The 17301-nt window shown below is 47.6% G+C and overlaps 1 protein-coding gene across 1 annotated transcript in view; it reads right to left on the bottom strand.

Annotated features, from left to right (window-relative positions):
• LOC117887077 (dynein heavy chain 17, axonemal-like) overlaps positions 1–15628 on the bottom strand; it is a 36207-nt gene extending 20579 nt beyond the window's left edge. The window contains exons 1-13 of the mRNA XM_034789319.1: positions 15284–15628; positions 13697–13863; positions 13074–13266; positions 12056–12181; positions 11027–11182; positions 9439–9606; positions 9073–9189; positions 7759–8024; positions 7364–7559; positions 6906–7052; positions 6286–6394; positions 5235–5338; positions 4202–4345 (exon numbers count right to left, since the gene is read on the bottom strand). Coding sequence (XP_034645210.1) covers positions 4202–4345; positions 5235–5338; positions 6286–6394; positions 6906–7052; positions 7364–7559; positions 7759–8024; positions 9073–9189; positions 9439–9606; positions 11027–11182; positions 12056–12181; positions 13074–13266; positions 13697–13863; positions 15284–15628 — 2238 coding nt within the window. The remainder of the gene's footprint in view (positions 1–4201; positions 4346–5234; positions 5339–6285; positions 6395–6905; positions 7053–7363; positions 7560–7758; positions 8025–9072; positions 9190–9438; positions 9607–11026; positions 11183–12055; positions 12182–13073; positions 13267–13696; positions 13864–15283) is intronic.
• Positions 15629–17301: the final 1673 nt, after the last annotated feature.

The raw sequence follows: 17301 nt of genomic DNA, 5'->3' as shown, positions 1-17301 counted from the left end.
GGGTCAGGAAGTAAACGAATGCAATATACGACATTAAATGTTACATTAGGGTCACACAGTAATGCTCAATGCAATACATGTAAAAGTGAAGGTTTCTCAGTAACATTATCTCACCTGCATTGCACATACATACTGTTAATATGCAGTTACAGTGTACATACACCAAAAATGATACACATGTGCAGTATGGGAAATCTAGTGTTACTATGACACCCTTCACTTAAACGTTTCTTGACATATTAGTGTTTTAATCAGGGCCAGCTCCAGGCACCAGCCTACCAAGCATGTGCTTGGGGTGGCACCTGGAGGGAGGCGGCGCTCGGGGAGAGCGGGGCCCCAGCCGGATTGCCGCCCTCCCCTGGCGCTCCGGCCGGCCAGGGAGAGCGGGACCGTGGCCAGGCTCTCCGCCCTCCTCCCGGCACTCCAGCTGGTCGGGGAGAGCGGGGCCCGGCCGGGCTCTCCGCCCTTCTCCCGGCGCTCCAGCCGGCCAGGGAGACCAGGGCTGCAGCCGGGCTTGGCGCCCTCCCCTGCCGCGCTCCCCGCCGGGGGGCGGGGGGCAGGGGGCGGCGGGAGGCCTTGGGTGGCAAAAAAGCCAGAGCCGGCCCTGGTTTTAATCCATAAGCATGTTAGGTTTCTGCATTTAATTTCCATCATGGTTTATTCAGAGAGAGAAAGAGAGAGAGAAAAAAAAAGAGAGAGAGAGAGACTGTTTCTCTCTACCAAGGTCAGCATGGAGTCAACATCTACATGCTACGGTCCTCACCACCCCATTGCTCCTCTTGTTCAACTGACCATTCTGGATCCCAGTGTGATGGGTTGGGTCACAGAAACTCCCTCAGAACTGTGTGCTGGGATACAATGGAGAACAAACCTCCCACCAGAGAAGGCTTTCCTCCACTCCCGTCCTGCTGAGCTAGACACACCAGTCGGCTCCAGCACAGACCAAGAGGTTGGGCCACACCCCCTTCAGTTCACAGAAACCAAGATTCACTTAGCCCAGGGGCTTCTCAGTTAACAGGGACTTTCCCAGCACCCAGTAGTCAGTCTTTCTGGGAGCCTAAACCCCAAATAAATCTGTTTTACTCTGTATAAAGCTTATACAGGGTAAACTCACCAATTGTCCACCTTCTATAACACTGATAGAGAGATATGCACAGTTGTTTGCTCCCCCAGGTATTAATTACTTTCTCTGGGTTAATTAATAAACAAAAGTGATTTTATTAAGTATAAAAAGTAGAATTTAAGTGGTTCCAAGTAATAACAGACAGAACAAAGTAAGTTACCAAGCAAAATAAAACAAAACACGCAAGAAACTGAATACAGGTAAATCTCCCCCTCAGAGATGTTCCAATAAGCTTCTTTCACAAACTAGACTCCTTCCTAGTCTGGGCCCAATCCTTTCCCCTGGTACAATCCTTGTTAGTTCCAGCTCAGGTGGTAACTATGGGATTTCTCATGACTGGCTGCCTCTTTGTCCTGCTCCACCCCCTTTTATAGCTTTGGCACAAGGCGGGAATCCTGTGTCTCTCTGGGTCCCCACCCCTCCTTCTAAATGGAAAAGCACCAGGTTTAAGATGGATTCCAGTATCATGTGACATGATCACATGTCACTGTAAGACCTCATTCTTCATTACCCACAGGCTGGCCCACAGGTCCACAAGAAGGCTTGCAGGTAGTTAAACCATCTACAACCAATTGTCCTAGTCAATGGGAGCTATCAAGATTCTAAACCACCATTAATGGCCCACACTTTGCATCATTACAATAGGACCTCAGTGTTCACTTCATATTTCTAGTTCTAGATACAAGAATAATTCATACATACAAATAGGATGAACACACTCAGTAGATTATAAGCTTTGTAATGATACCTTACAAGAGACTTTTTGCATAAAGCATATTCCAGTTACATCATATTCACATTCCAAGCATATTTTCATAAAGCATATGGAGTGCAACATCACACCCAGGTTGCACCTGGAATTGCACATGGCTTCACAGTCAGAAGTGCATCTTTTTCATCTGCGCTGCGTGTGATACTTGTGACGGTCTCCCTGATATTCACATCATCACAGTTATCCAAGCCTTTACCACGGACACACTGTGCTCTATATAGGGCTAGCCTTGAAAACCACTCTGAAGCTACAAACAGTGCAAAATGCAGGGGCCTATTTACTTAGCAGAGCTGGCCATAAGGAGCCTGCTACATCCTTGTTCCAAATACTGCATTAGCTCCCTATTCACTTTGGGCTGCAATTACAGATATGGATATTGATACTGAAAGCCCCCTATATTTTGAGTTTTGAAACCCTAGAAACAAGCTTTCTCCCTATGCACCATTACAAAGATTCATTTTCTTGTATTCTAAAAGCTTATGTGCATGTTCCCTGAGAGGCAGTGACAAGTGCATTGAAAAAATCACCAAACAAGCCAGTCAGTCATTCAGCTCTCAGGAAATGCTGGTGCGTGGCAAGGAGCTCCGTGCGTGGCAGACAAACATGGCTAAGGGAAAGAGTCCAGGTCACAGAAGGACTAACCTTGTAGCTGAGTTTCCCCTTAGCCAGCCGGGGTATAAGTTTAGCCGTGTTGTAGATATCATTCATTAGATTTTCCACCACTTCCAGAAAACCATTATCTGCTCCCACTTCCAGCGATGGACGGTATCTTAATTCATCATTATGTAGTTCCATGTGCACTTCAAACAAAGGAGCTGCATTGGCCTGAGATACATTAGTGCAAAGCGCATTACTGTCTGCCTTCCAAACACCTGCCCTCAGCCCCATCTGGAATGTGCTATTTAGCCCACTACATTCACTGCCTCATTGCTAACCCTCTGTCTGACCCCCTTTCCCTGGCTTCTGCCCCAGCACTCCACCGACTCTGACAGTCGCCTCTTCTCCACGCTCATGCATGGCCTCTCTGCTCCCCCCTTAGCACCTCTCTCTTCCCCAGAGGTCTGGGACGCTGTGCTCCCCTACATTGTTGACTGCTCCTTCTCATTATCCTCTCTACAAGGGGGGCTACTGCAGTTGAACTTGAGGCAGAAATTAATGGCATGCAGCATTTTAATTATCAGGGCCAGATTTCTTTTCTATTCCATTCTATTCAGGTTTTGGACTACGCTCGTTACCACAGTATCTGAGCAATTCAGTGGCAGCCTGGATGTGTGGGTGAAGAGGAAAGACGTGTCAAAGAGGACACTGATGTTATGCCCTATGACAGGGAGGGGAACATGGTGAGAGCCCAATGGGGAAAGAGGGAAGGGTAGAAAGTGTGTAGAAGAAAACACAGGAGCTCATTTGGCCATGTTAAGCAGCGGGGTTACACAATGATGCATCTGGGACTAGACAGAAGGGGCAACGCAGAGGAGGAGAGGCTGATTAATGATTGCAGAGCAGAGGAGAAACTCAGAATAGAAGAGATAGCACAGGGCTGCAGATGGAACTGGGGACTTCTCCACTGTCTCACCTAGGGGCACTTCTCCTCCCTCTCTCTCTGAAGGCATCGCTTCTAGGGCTCCGTCCTTGACCTTCTGCCCTTTGTCAGTGGGCGCACTTGTGTGGTCACAAGTAACGATTCACCACCCTCATCCTGTCTTCTCTCTTCAGTCTCATCTCCCTCTGCCAGAGCAACACCATTTGCTCCTGGACACCCCGCACACACACACATACACACACACACACACACACACTCCACACCAGGGCTAATCTGAACTCCCCACCTCTGCTCCCAAGCTCTCCTCTCTTGCTCCCTTCTTTATTATCGTTAGCAATTTCAAAGACCCACAATCCTCTGCTCAGCAGCTGCTGAAGCACTATGGGATAGTGGTCGAAACTGTCCCAGGATTCACTTGCACATCCACAGAGGGATTGGTGTGCACGTGCTCAGATGGCTGCAATGGCAAATAAGAGGTGAGAGGGTGAGGGCAGATCACACACTGAACCATGTTATTTGTAACGGATTACAATAACCGGGCCACTAACTAGGACAAAAGCATGGCGGCAGCTGTCCTGTGGACAGACCTTTATAGGATGTACTGAGACAATAAATTCAGTGCATGCAATGTAACTTCAAGAGATGTTCTAAGAAATCAGAAAAACGGTGGTTTCCTTAAATAATTCATAAATACTAGTGGCACAAGCATTATATATGTGCAAACACTGACAGTTCATACAAGGGAAGAGGAAGCTGGATAACATACATCAGCTGCCATGTTGGTGAGCAGAAACTGTAAAGATTTGCGAATAAACTGGAAGAATCCATCCAAAACCATGTCATCCACATATTCCACATAGTCTTGCCATGTTTTGGATGTCTTATCAGCCTTAAATAAGTCTGCATTCTCCTGTAAAAAGAAACAAGCTATATTAACTTTTTGTTTGATAAATGGTCAGGCAAATGTCCCACCTTCTTTCAATGAAAAACGGGAGTTAACATTTGATTAAGTCAAAAGTCTAGTTTTCTGGTACCAAATGTATATGTTGTTGCTCCTCTACAATTCCATTTGAATGTAAGGGAAAGAAACAACTTTTATGTAACGTCCTCTGAAAAGACACTGTCCCCAGGGCATGCCAAAAAGCCATACATGTGTCAAAAATTCCCCCCAGACAGCAGTCATATAGACTTTTTTTTTTAATCTCAGTTGTACAGTAAGAACATGAGAAAAAAAAATACATGAATCCAGCCAAAGGTCTTTAACAAAGCACTACAGACTTATGCATGAAGTCCTTACTGACTATAACGCCCATTGACTTCTGGGGGAGTTCTGCCAGAGTAAAGACTTCAAGGCTGTGCCCCAGATCGTTTGAGTCCACCATTTATACCCATGCATGGAAACCATTAGTACTGTGTGTGGAAGTGGTTAGAAGTTTAAAAGTGCTGTAGCACATAAGTGCTAGATATCATTAACTATTGTTAAAACAGTCCCAACTCGACTGAGTTTATCTTTCCTAGTTTCTTACCATAAGCATAGTCTGAATCTTTTGTCCAGCATCTTTAATTGCTGCATAGCGTTTGTTTATGGTATTAGCTTTTCCATCCAAGTCTAAGAGAGACGTTTCCTTATTGTCTTTCCTTTCAAATAGAGGACTGGCTGACCATTCCTGTATGGAAAAAAAAGACCTACAAGATGCACTTTTACTACCCTTGGGAAATACTATGCCTGCAGAGGAGAGAGATTTAATATATACCAAGAATATTATTTTCAAAAGTGCCTGGAAAAATCTTTCACCCACCTGCATAAGCTGGCTGATATTCTCCACATTTAACTTAGTTTTCTGGATTCTTGCCTCTAAATCATGCAAGACATTTCTCATCTCCTGAATATATTCCATAACACCTGAGAGAAAAATGCATTTCTATCTAGTAGACAGATAAGGTCTCCAGTCATCAAAGTAACTGCTTGCCTGATGGCTCTGATCATCAGATTGTTGAGGAGAGATACAAAAGAAATTTACCTGTAATTTGGATTCTCAGATGGTAAATCTGACAGTGGATTCATGCTCTGCTTTATGCATGTGGCACAGGAGGCTTCCCCAACTGAAGGCTTTGGCTGCCATACAACAGAATGTCAGCACCCCCCAGCCTCTGCTCAGTGGGTCTAACACCCCGACTGCCTCCCATCATTAGCCCTTTCTTAGAGATAATCCCAGTATATTCTTGATCCATGCAGGAGGTAGAAAGGCTTTTCATAATGAGTGGGAACTGGCAGGGCTTCCATATACTCCAATTGCCTTGGCGGAATAAGCTAGGACTCCGAGTAGTTTAGTGTCAGTCATGAGGAAGGAGTTGCTAGTGTACTTAGCAATGGCATGTGAGCTCTATGTGCCAGTGGCAGGTGCTCAAAGACTGCAGTCACCCACACAGGGTACAGACCTTGGGAGTGGGGACCTCTTAAGGGACTCACTTTGGAGGAATTAGGGTAAAGGCTTCAAAAATGACATCTGCAAATCAGCACAGAGAAGCACGGCTGGCCCAGCAAATGAGCAGCTGCGTCAGCCTTCACTCCCTGGGCTGGGAGCAGTGTGTGCTCGGCCTGGGGGGCAGACAGAGCCACTCTGCACCACTGTCCGTGACTGGCGCTTGAAGACCCCCCATGCTAGCAACATCAAAGCCCTTCTAGGACCCGAGAACATGTCAGCCCAACCCGGGTCCTTTGGGCCAAGGTCAGGAAATAAATGAGAACTCATGGCTCTAATGTCATGACGCAGGGGATTCTCCCCAGAACGCGCACAGAAACATTTTGTCAACTGGAAACAGGTAATGATGACGTGACTGACTTTGTACCTTCATTGCTCCAAAACAAGGTGGTTTCGGCTTTCTGCAGCTTGATATCATTCTCTTCTAACTCCTGCTTCACCAGTGGAAGCTCTACAGACAGTATGGTTGTCTTGATCTGGAAAACAAAAGCATCACTGGCTTAGGATCCAAAAGTAGTTCTGTGGGACAAAGGGTGAGCGGCTGCCGTAACTGCGGAAAAGCAGCCTTTTCTGAGCACACTCATTTTTGAACCATCTTAGCTGGTTTCAGAGAGAGAAATGGAGGCTTCACATTCCACACAGACAGGCTGGAAGGGTGGAACAGCGGAGGTGACATGGGAGAGGTCCCAGCAAATAACATGCTCTTAAATATTACAGTGATGTGCAGCAACCTGCAACCCTAGGATAGCACTGCAGGAGAGAGCTGCCTAAGCCATGAAGTAGGGCTAGTTACACACGACAGTTTGACCGGTTTAATTCAAACCACCTGCATTTTTTATAACCCAGTTTATAATAGTCGGAGCACAATTTTAAAGTGTTAGCCAGTTTTGTACAAACTTGAATCTAACTCTTCTAAACAAGGCAAAGAGACAGACACACGCTGATCCTGTTATCTTTCCACATTGCCTCCCCCTTTTTCAAACTTGCCTTATTGTACCAACCGACAATGAGATCCAGATTGCCCACAAACTTCCGGAAAGTTTCATTTTGAGAAAAGAGATTGCCAGCACTATCTGGAATATCTTTTTGCTTCTGAAAATTCAAATACTTGACTTCACGTAGAACAGCAACTAGCTACGAAATACAATAATTAGAAATAATTACCTCTTCATAAAAGGAAAAGCTTCAGCATCATCCCATATTGAAAATCTCTCAAGAAAATCAGATATGAGTCCAAATAGTTTATCACTGCTATTCACTGAGGTGCCAGTCCAAACCAGTACACAAATGCAGCAAGGTTACTGGAAGGGGTTTGTCTCAGCAGTAGTAGTCAAAATAAAACAGACACTAACAGAACAGGGCTCATACAGTATCAGCTACAAACATTTCATTTCTGCCCAGACTGATTTCAACAAGACAGCTTTGTGTACAAAGTTGCCACCCACCTCCTTGCTGAAGTTCACGCTGATGAGAGTAGCGTCTGGATCTCTCCGTATCAGCGGCTGTTCGAGGTTAAATTGGCAGTCTGCATCTACTCTACTTATCCACTCTTCATAGGTCTTCTCTCGGTAATTCTGCAGCAAACGTATCATCTCCTTATACTTCTCGGACACAAGTTTAGCTTCAGCACTGACCATAACACTGTAACCAAAGGAAAAGTTGGAATTGACAAAACAGAGACACTGATAGAGCTGGGGATTTAATCACAATGCCAAACAGAACCTTGGTGGTCTAAGTGGATATGTGCTTTGTCCTCTGTAAATGATCATTGCTGCTCCGTTGTACATACACTGGATAACAGCATATCCTAAAGTGCAAAACACCAACGAAACCTACTTACGGGTGATCAATGGCTTGCAACTCCTTCATTGGAGTCTCTAGTCTTTCTTGGAGCTCCAGAGCCCACTTCAGCTGCCCAGCAACAGGAGGCATATTTTTGCTGATAGGTGGCACGCCTCCTGATCTCGTGGCCGCTATCTGGGCATCATACATTATCTTTGCATTGTCCAATTCAACATTAAACATTTCCAAAAGGGTGGAGTAGTGAGGGGACACTTCTGCCTTTATCAGAGGTCGGTCCAATAGCGATCCAAACATGTGTATTTGCTAAAGAACAAAGAAATTGGTAAATTGTTTATACATCAACGTATCTGCTGACATATTGAGAATGCTGCTGATTCTTCCAAGAGGCATTAGTTAAATTATGCTAAAACCACTCTAGATGTATATAATGCCTTTCATCTACTTTATAAATACTGGATCACCTAAAGATTCACCTCTTCCACAGGCCCCTTCCACAAACCACTTCAGTTAAATGGCCTCATCTCTCCATCTGGTCCATGTGCAGAAGATTGGATAGATACTAGAGCAGGAAATCGGAATTTCCAGGCCATAGGAAATTTCCAAATTTTGACAAAAAAAAAAGTTCTAAATTGGAATAAAAAGCTGAAATTTAGACATTTTTCCACATAAAAACTTCAAAATGTTCTTATTCACAACCATCAAAACATTTGATGGTTTCATTTCATTTAGACTTTTCTATGATATTAAAATGTTAAATGTAATATGTATATAATTAATATTGTAGTTTATAGGCAACATTTTAAAATCATAGAAAAGTCTAAATGAAAATGTCAAAAAACACTTCAGCATTGTTGAAATGCAATGAAAAAGTTTAAACAATTAATTCATATAGGCTTTTTCCTATTGAAAATGTCATCGAAATTGACAAGTTCCTGTAAAAAAATTTTTTTGACAAAACTGCATTTTCTGATGGAAAACGGCTCCACTGAAAATGTTTTGACCAGCTCTAATATTTACATTCCAAGTTAACATCTTCCTCAGTGACCCTGCCGGGGCGCACCCCACCCCCCCGCCACTAGCTTCCTCTGTCTGACCTGCACTCACCCCTACAGACTGCCTCCTCTAAGGAAAATCAGCCCCCTTTGAAGTGTCTCAGGTTGGGCCCCCAAGATCTCTAAAGTCTTGACGTTCAATCGTTATTTTAATGTGTATATAAATACAGAAACTTCTTCACTGACAAGAGTGTTCATAGATTTGGTATCAGACCCCAAAGCAAATTCACCCTAATTACGGCATGTGCTAACACTCTTGCTAGAAAAGAGACTCACCAACCATACATGCACATTTATACCTTGACAGCAGATTCAATACTATTACAGTCGTTAAATCCCTGAGAAAAAATGGTTGCCAATCTTCTATCCAAATCCTGAATTTTGGTCTGGAACTCTGCAAAATCTTCATCAAATTCCTGTCAATAAAAAGAACAAAGGATTTAAATAATAGGATTAAGCCATGCTTAGGTATTTTATATAGAGAACCATTCAATTTAAATGAACTGATTTTATGGATGAGTGCTAAGATGAGAGTTTTTTTCCCTAAAGTAAGTACATTTGTTGCCATGGTGATTGTTCTAATATGCAGGTCCTCTGCCTTGTTCAAAGCAAGTAATTTATTCATCTAACAAATGAATACATTTTTCATACTAACATTTACTCACCTTTTCTGCAGGATCTAAGGGATCATATCTGCAATCAGCAAAAACCTTAATGAGTTCAGAGACTTCCTCATAAATCTGAAATACCATGCTCCCAAGGATGTTTCCTCTCACTCCTCCCAACTCAATTTTCTCCAGCTTCAGAAATTCAATAGCTGTTACGTACAACTCCTAATGAACAGAAACAATCACCACACTCAATACATCTTCATATCGAAATGCTGTTACCTACACGCCAGGGTTCTAGTGAAAGAGAACAGGGACCTGGTGATCAAGAAGAAAAATGCAGCTGCTAACTAACTAATAATAATGCAAGTTCTATGTTGCACTTAGTGTCTTTCATCAGAGGACTTCAAAGGATTATCTCCTCACCTTTGCAGAAGGGAAAACAGAAAGCCCTGATTCAGCCAGGTACTTAAGCACACATCTAGCTTAATGGGACTAGTTACGTACTTTCATTTCGGCACACGCTTAGTGACTCAGGGCCTGAGTGATGAATGAGAGGTTTCTTATCTTGTACAGTAACTGGAGTTCTCCCCATCTGTATTCCACTGTGGGGGGCGTATGTGCGCCACGCGCCCGAGACCAGAAGACATTGGTCTGCACCTGCACCCTTACTCTCCTCATGCTCCAAACCAAGGAGTGGCACAGACCAACCACATCTCCTGTGCCTTCTCTCCCATGAATTGTAAGGATCCGAAGCAGAGGGAAGGAGGATGGGTAGTGGAATACAGATAGGGACCACGCATCTCGAAGAACTCTGGTTATTGCACAGATACATAACCTCTCTTTCTTCTTCAAGTACCGGCCCCTATGTGTATGACAGAGTGGATGACTGACAAGCAGCACTCGTTGAGAAGGAAGGCACGAGGGTGCTGATGACAAAAGGATCAAACCAAAGGATGCATCAGCTGCAGAAGTTTTCATGAGCCTGTAATGCCTTGTGCCCTATTCTGCTGCAGCTCCTCCACCCACACAAATGCCTGCTTCTCTGGTGACCACTGTGCAAGAAGCACCTCAAGTTCACCCAGAAGACCTCTCCTCTTTCCCTGTCACATTCCTCCTGGAGACCCACTGCTGACATGGTGACAACTGGTGTAAGGATTTGGCATTTGGGACCAGTTTACACCCTGTAGGTATATTTGGTTGTACCCTTTCTCCTGCCCTCTGCCTGACGGCTAATTCATCTGTCTTTAGACTGGGAGCACCTCAGGGCAGGGCTTGTAGCTTCTGGGTGGTTTGGCAGGCTCCTGCCATTTTGTGAGCACTATCGGAAACATGGAGCACACAGAAAGGCTTCCCAATCAGAACAAGCACCAGTTGAACTACCAGACACAAAATATTTCATAGGCACCTCGATAGTCTTCAGTCTGTGCAAAAATGAATTCATTCTGGTAAACACAAGAGATGAAGGGAACTCCCATAGCCTGGCCTCCTTGTCCTGAAACCAGAGAAAGATTTGTCAGCGTAATACGAGCCCAGCATCGCTATGGGATAGGGTTAGTAAGATGGGGATGTGGTGCTTTCGGCTGAGTGCTTTCTCCATGCCCCTGTGCCCAGCTGATCCCAAAGGCGGTCAGCAGAAACATACCTTAAAGAACGTGGGCATCAGCTCCGAGCAGCACCTGTGGTAGGTTTGGTAAAGTCTCTCTATAATTGAAGGGCCTAGCTTGATCCCTCCCAAGATCTCTTCTATTTCTCCTTGCAGGCCTTTCATCACTTCCTCGGGGCTCAGGAAGGTTCGGGTCTAAACAAAGTAAAATGCAGTAACAGGCCTTTAAGAGCAGTTCCAACTAGAAGGTCACATGCTTTGTTTCTTCTGTAGGCAAGGAGTTCCCCCAGTCGGATCACTTATGCAAACCAGCAATCGCAATACACCACTGTCGAGCCCAGTTCATCCCTGCGCCGGGGCAAGAGCTGGCACAGGGAGTGAGTGGCGCATCCTGGGCCTCCCCTACTCGGGGGCAGCCTCTAGCACAAACTTGGCAGCTCAGGGAATTGCCAGGGAGGCTGTAGGATTGTCCTGGCTACAGCACCTCCTCTGCCCTCTCTGCTGCCCCTGTTCTTCACCTGGCCCATGCCAGAATGAACCAGGGGTTTCTGCCATGGTGGCACAAAGGCCTCTGTGTGGATGCGATTCATCGGGGGCTATACAACCCCCGAAGCCCCTTTGCCCTGTTGGGCAACAGTGAGTTTGGCTCCTGGCCCTTTAAGAAAGAAGAGAAACTGCCTCTATAAATGGTCACCCAGCAACAGGACACTGACTGTCTGACTGTCTTCTCCCTCCTTCCAGCTGGCCCAGACACCTCACCTCACCTTCCCTGCGAGCGTTTTTCCAGCAGGGGCAATTTCTAGCGTTCCTGAGTGCCTCAGCCTGAAGCACAGGTCACTTCTGGGCTTGACTCTATCCCAAAATGTCTGAGGGAAGAGTGCCACTGTGGGTGCTGCTATGGAACAGAGGAGGGGGATTTAAATCAGAACAGCAGCAGCCCAGAGCAATTGTCCCTCCACCGTTCCAGGCGCTCTGGAAAAGGGGGGCAGCAACCCACTTGCATATGGACTTTACCCTGGAAGGCAGACCCACACTGCGATGCTATTGCACCCTTCCCTAGGACAGTACCATTTCAATTAAGAGGTTGCAGATCTCCTGTAAGATGACAATGATCCGGGACGGCGTGTTATAGTGTTCCGAGTTAGCCCATATTAAGCAGACGGTGTACATGACACTGTCAATGTAGGGAGACAGCTGTGAAGAAAGGACAATACTTTGAATCCATTTAAAAGCAACAATGGGCCCATCAGTAAAGCAAGTTAGTTTCACTTGGAACTTCCTGACCTTTCAATAACGAAATCTGAAAATCATAAAACTTAACGGAATTTCAGAATGTCAAACATGGCAATATTCTGATGACAAGACTAAACTGACACGCAGAAAACCCATGCATGGAAACATCTGGAAACTGCTTCATACATCCTTGCATGGAATTTGCAGCTTGGGTGGTTTAGAACTGGGTACTAGTTCTCTGCAAACAACATACCTGAGGGTATTCTGTTTGTTCCATTTCCTCCAACAAAACTTTAAGCGGTTGCAAGTATAGATTAATATCATTGGCTTCCTTCACTCCTGCATCAAATGAAAACTGCAGGGTAGGTGAAGTCAGAAGATACAATTAAATATAATCTAAAATGAAACCATCCCTTTTTGTGACTAAAGGGGGGAGGGATAGCTCAGTGGTTTGAGCATTGGCCTGCTAAACCCAGGGTTGTGAGCTCAATCCTTGAGGAGGCCTCTTAGGGATCTAGGGCAAAATCAGTCCTTGGTCCTGCTAGTGAAAGCAGGGCCCTGGACTTAATAACCTTTCAGGGTCCCTTCCAGCTCTATGAGATACAATATATGGAGATATACCTTTTGTTAAATTTTTATCTGGGGCTTATACCTGCACTGACTTCCTTGAAAACATTCTTCAGAGCAGGCCAGTAGCAACTCTTCGCCTTCTTCAAAATCTCTGCTATTTTATTCACTTTCGGTGCAAGCAGCTAGACATCAAAAAGTATCAACACGTCAGCATTCCAAGAGCGCACAACAGCGTATTTGAGAGAAACGTTATCAGCCCAGAAATGGCCAGGAGACACGGTACCTGCTCATGAATGCATTGTAGATTGACCAGCCTGGAGCTCCAGAATTCAAATTCCACCTTTGGCAGTGGGTTCGATCCATCCAGCAGGGGCTGGGCAGAATCTTTGCTCAGTACGTCTCTTATCTGATGAGACCAGTCTATGATTATCGTCTCAATGGCATGTAATAAGGAGCTGTCCATTGCCGCAGGGAGTCTGAAAGGCAGCATCCGTCACTCGGTGAGACTGCATCAAAAACCAGCTCCAGGAGTTCATGCTGTGTACGTGGGGGCCCCACTCTTTCCTAATCTTGCCCTCATTTACTTCCACTAGGTGCCAGAGCAACTGCAGCCTTATTTTCAGCTTTAATCCTAAACACCTTCCCTAATGAAAACCCAGAGTGTCCCACACTCTTCCACAGAGCCTATGGGTTAGGGGTGGTCACATGACCAGCGCCCTGTTAGACCCATTCCTTTGACTCCCAATTTCCCTTCCCAATGGTACTTCACAGTTTGATGCATGTGAGATAGAGCTGGTACCAGGTGAGAGCACAGCCTCTGCAACAGAGCAGGTCCCTGGTCCCTAGGGATTCAAGGTTATATTCTTTGCAGGAAAAATACAAGAGTGAATTTCCTGGAGCACTCACCTGTCTAGGGAATCGGTGGAACTGGCCAGGTTCTCCAGGTGCTCTGGGAGAGGGAGCAGTGTCTTCCCTTTGATCTTTCCTCCCATCACAAACATTTCATTTTTCAGTCTGTGGCCTTGTTTTACAACATCATCAGACACCACTTTAGGCCACCCGCTCATGTTCTCCTGGTTCATGAATAAGGAATAAACAACCTAGAAGAAAACACTTCCTTAGTTGTTAGTTCTCTGTGTGTATTTTATGGGGGACAGAGGCCGAAGATAAAACTGTGCTGAGAAATCATCCTCTTGTTTGCAGAGGTGACATCACTACCAAGTGATATAGCAAAGCCACAGCTGAGAAGAATGGCTTGTGCCCTGCTTGGTGCTGCACTTTCCAACTCTGGCAAATGTATCAAGAGCCTTGCAATGTGTGGCATTTTCCTTAAAGCCCTAGCTCCTGGAGTCAGGTGATTCCATGAGACTCTCAGTTTTCAGTTAAAACAACATTTCTAGTCCTTGTGGTTGCAGAGAAAAGTTTGAAAAGATGACAGGAGTAAGACCCCGATGGCTCAGAGAGAAAAGAAAATGCTCCTGGCATATTTTTTAATGTCTCGTGAATTTGGGGGGGGCCTAACACGATTTTTGAACACTTGGGGTTGACAATACTGTAAATGTGAATATTTAGTAGTTTGAAAAAAATCCAGACAATTCCAAGTTATCTCAGTGAGGGGGGAAATTACACACTCCACGATATTTTAAAGAAATAGATTTTTTCAACATAAATAACACCAGAACTACTAAGCTGAGATATGTGTTTCCCCTCACAGAGCCACTGACATTGGGGGAATTGGGGGGGAAAATTACAAGCCATAAATTATTAAAAATGTGTTTCATGAATGTGCAATAAGGTTTGAGGTTTTTTATTCCTTGTGCTATTGCCTTGTGCAGCCAGGGACCCAGGTAGCCCTCCCCCCAATGCACCACTTGGCTATTGCCTGGTGCAGCCAGGGACCCAGGTAGCCCTCCCCCCGATGCACCACTCGGCTATTGCCTGGTGCAGCCAGGGACCCAGGCACTTCACATTAAGGCAGGAAAAAAAAAACACAGTATCTTACAAGATGTAAAGAGGAGGAAACCCAGTCAAAAGAAGCGGTCGTCCAGGGCTTGGCCCTTGTGAAGGAGACAGCATTCAGCTCAGGGCATGTGTCATGTGCAGGGCCTGGCTCTGGAGAGGGAGCAGCTGCTGAGGGGGAGTTCGGTGTTGCTGGGGAAGGTTTGGAAGCAGCCTAGCAGGGAAATGGGGTTTCAGAGTACCCAGTGCTGGAGGCCCATGGGGAGCAGAGATGGCAAACACACAAGGGAGTCAGGGGCAAGCACCTCAGCAACTTCGGAGCCACAGTCTTCCTGAAGGTCCCTGGGACTCCGGCTCATTCACTCAGCATGGAACGCGATGCTGGCGTGGAAATGATACACTCTAGGAGCCAGCCTTGGGCCAAGCGGGTTTGCTCTGCCCCCATGGCCTCAGCACTGGGTACTCTGAAACCAGCCCTTTGCCTGCTCCCAAGGAGCGGAGGGGGGCAGGAGCGTTTGCCTCCAGGACACCCACCTCCTCCACCACTGCCATTAGCTGATCCACCGGGGAGGGGCTGATATCACCCACCAGGAGCCCGATCTGGAAGTTTTCCTTGGTGATGTTTTCCCTCTTCTTCTTCACAAAGTAAACCGCTTTGCTCTTGAGCGCGGGAGGGAACTCCAGGCAGGGCGTTAGCTGCCCGGCGGGGTTCAGGGTCAGCACCAGCGCCAGCAGGTCCTGCTTCTCAAAGAACTCCATGAGCAGGGCATTGATCTCCTCGCTGCCTATGAACTTGGCCCATTTGTCTGGCTTGAACCGGAGGGCGAGCGTGGAATAGTTCTCCAGGAACTCCACCCTCTTGTCCGACACTGTGGCCATCCTGCCCCTCGGTGCTCAGCTGGGTCCTACTTAAAGGGGTAACACCGAGCACACTGGGGTCAAGGCTGGTTTTCTCCTAGTCGCTCCCGCACTCAGGGCTAGCTGTGCTTCCTGCAATGTGAGACTGAAAGGACAAGGTAATTAGTGACTAATTAGCCCCACCTGCACAGGCGCCCATGCTCTCGCTCTCCTTGCTGCCAGTCTTTAGCTGCAAAGGCTGAGCCATGGGGCTGAAGTTTTAGACTGAAATGCTCCCTGCGTTTGGCTGCCCCGTGGGCTGGTGTGCGGAAGTGCTGGCACCCACAACGCCAAAGGCAGGAGGAGGGAGCTGTGGCTGCTTGGCTCTGCTGGAGGCAGGGCCTCAGTGCCTAACACCAGGCACCCACACCGAGAGCCCCAAAGGGAGAGGCCGCCTTCGAGGGTGAGCGGAGTGCTCAGTGCCTGGCGCGCTCAGTGCCCGGCCTTTAGAGCCTCCTCTTCTGTTGTTTTCACCTCCCTCCTTTTGGGTCTTGCCCCCAGGAAGATTGGGGTGAGATTTATATCAATGGGTTGCCAGCCTCTGCCCCCTCACGGCTCCAGCTGTTGGGAGGGGACAGGAGCCAGGAAAACTGCCCTCACCCCCACCCCAGGGAGAGGTGCTGCCTGCCGGACAGAGGCAACAATAGGTCCCTCACGTTCTCAGGGAAAGGAAGGGGGCAATTCTTAACATAGCCTCCACCATCCCATTTTCCCCTCAGACCCCATGTCCCTAGCCCCAGCCCCTTCTCGCAGCCCCATATTAACCCCCCCCCCGTGACCCACTCTCACAGTCCCACCTTGGCCCCTCCCTCAGCCACCAATCGCCTTCAGGCCCAGGACTGTCTGGCAGCCTGTATGCCCCCTGGGCCCAAGCCTATATCCTGCCCATCAGCTTCACAACATCCAGGTCCATATTTCTCCCCAGAGCTCTGTCCAGCCCCACAGCTCTCCCGGCTCCATAGCCGCTCTCCCATCCGGTGAGCTCACAGCGCATGCCCAGAGTTAGACAAAGACATAAACCCTCTTGCCGGAAGGCTGCAGCGTGACACTGGGGTGTGTCCCAGAGCGACAGAGACAAAGCCGGCTGCCCCCAAGGCCAGGGCGCCTCACCCCCGTGTGTCCTAGGCTGGCTCTTTGCAGACTGACTGGGCTGGCAGGTGGGACTGATCGCATGCAGGCCCAGAACCCCCCCCTTAAACTGCAGCTTGCAACTCCCCCCTGTCCCCCCACAAGCCCAGCCCCAGCTCCACAGCCACTATAGCTCTGCCCGGACTCTATTTTCCCCCCCAGCTCCTTCATCGACCCCCCGTCCCGCTTCCCCGGGCCCTGTGGCCACAGGAACCCCAGCGCCTCCCAAATCACCGAGCGGGCGCTCTGAGCCGTCTCGGCACCAAGCTCCCCTCAGAGCGGAGGCCCCCAGCTGGCTGCTCCAACTGCCCCGGAACCCCCCGGGTCAGGGACATCCGCCACCAACCGCCCCTGCTGCCGGAACCTTCCGCCCGCCCCTGCCCTGACACTGCGGGGCCGGCCGGGCCAGGGAGCCCGGCAGCCACACGAGCTGTCCCCACGCTCTGCCCCCATCTAGCTTGGTGCACGGCCCTGTGCCCCCCACCACGGGAGGGCCTGCTCCAGGGCTAGAGTAGCTCTGGACCCCA

This window comes from Trachemys scripta, chromosome 14, assembly GCF_013100865.1.
Source record: "Trachemys scripta elegans isolate TJP31775 chromosome 14, CAS_Tse_1.0, whole genome shotgun sequence".
In the NCBI taxonomy this organism is placed as follows: domain Eukaryota; kingdom Metazoa; phylum Chordata; order Testudines; family Emydidae; genus Trachemys; species Trachemys scripta.
The sequence above is the reverse complement of the archived record's forward strand: the minus strand, read 5'-3'. Positions and strand labels throughout refer to the sequence as shown.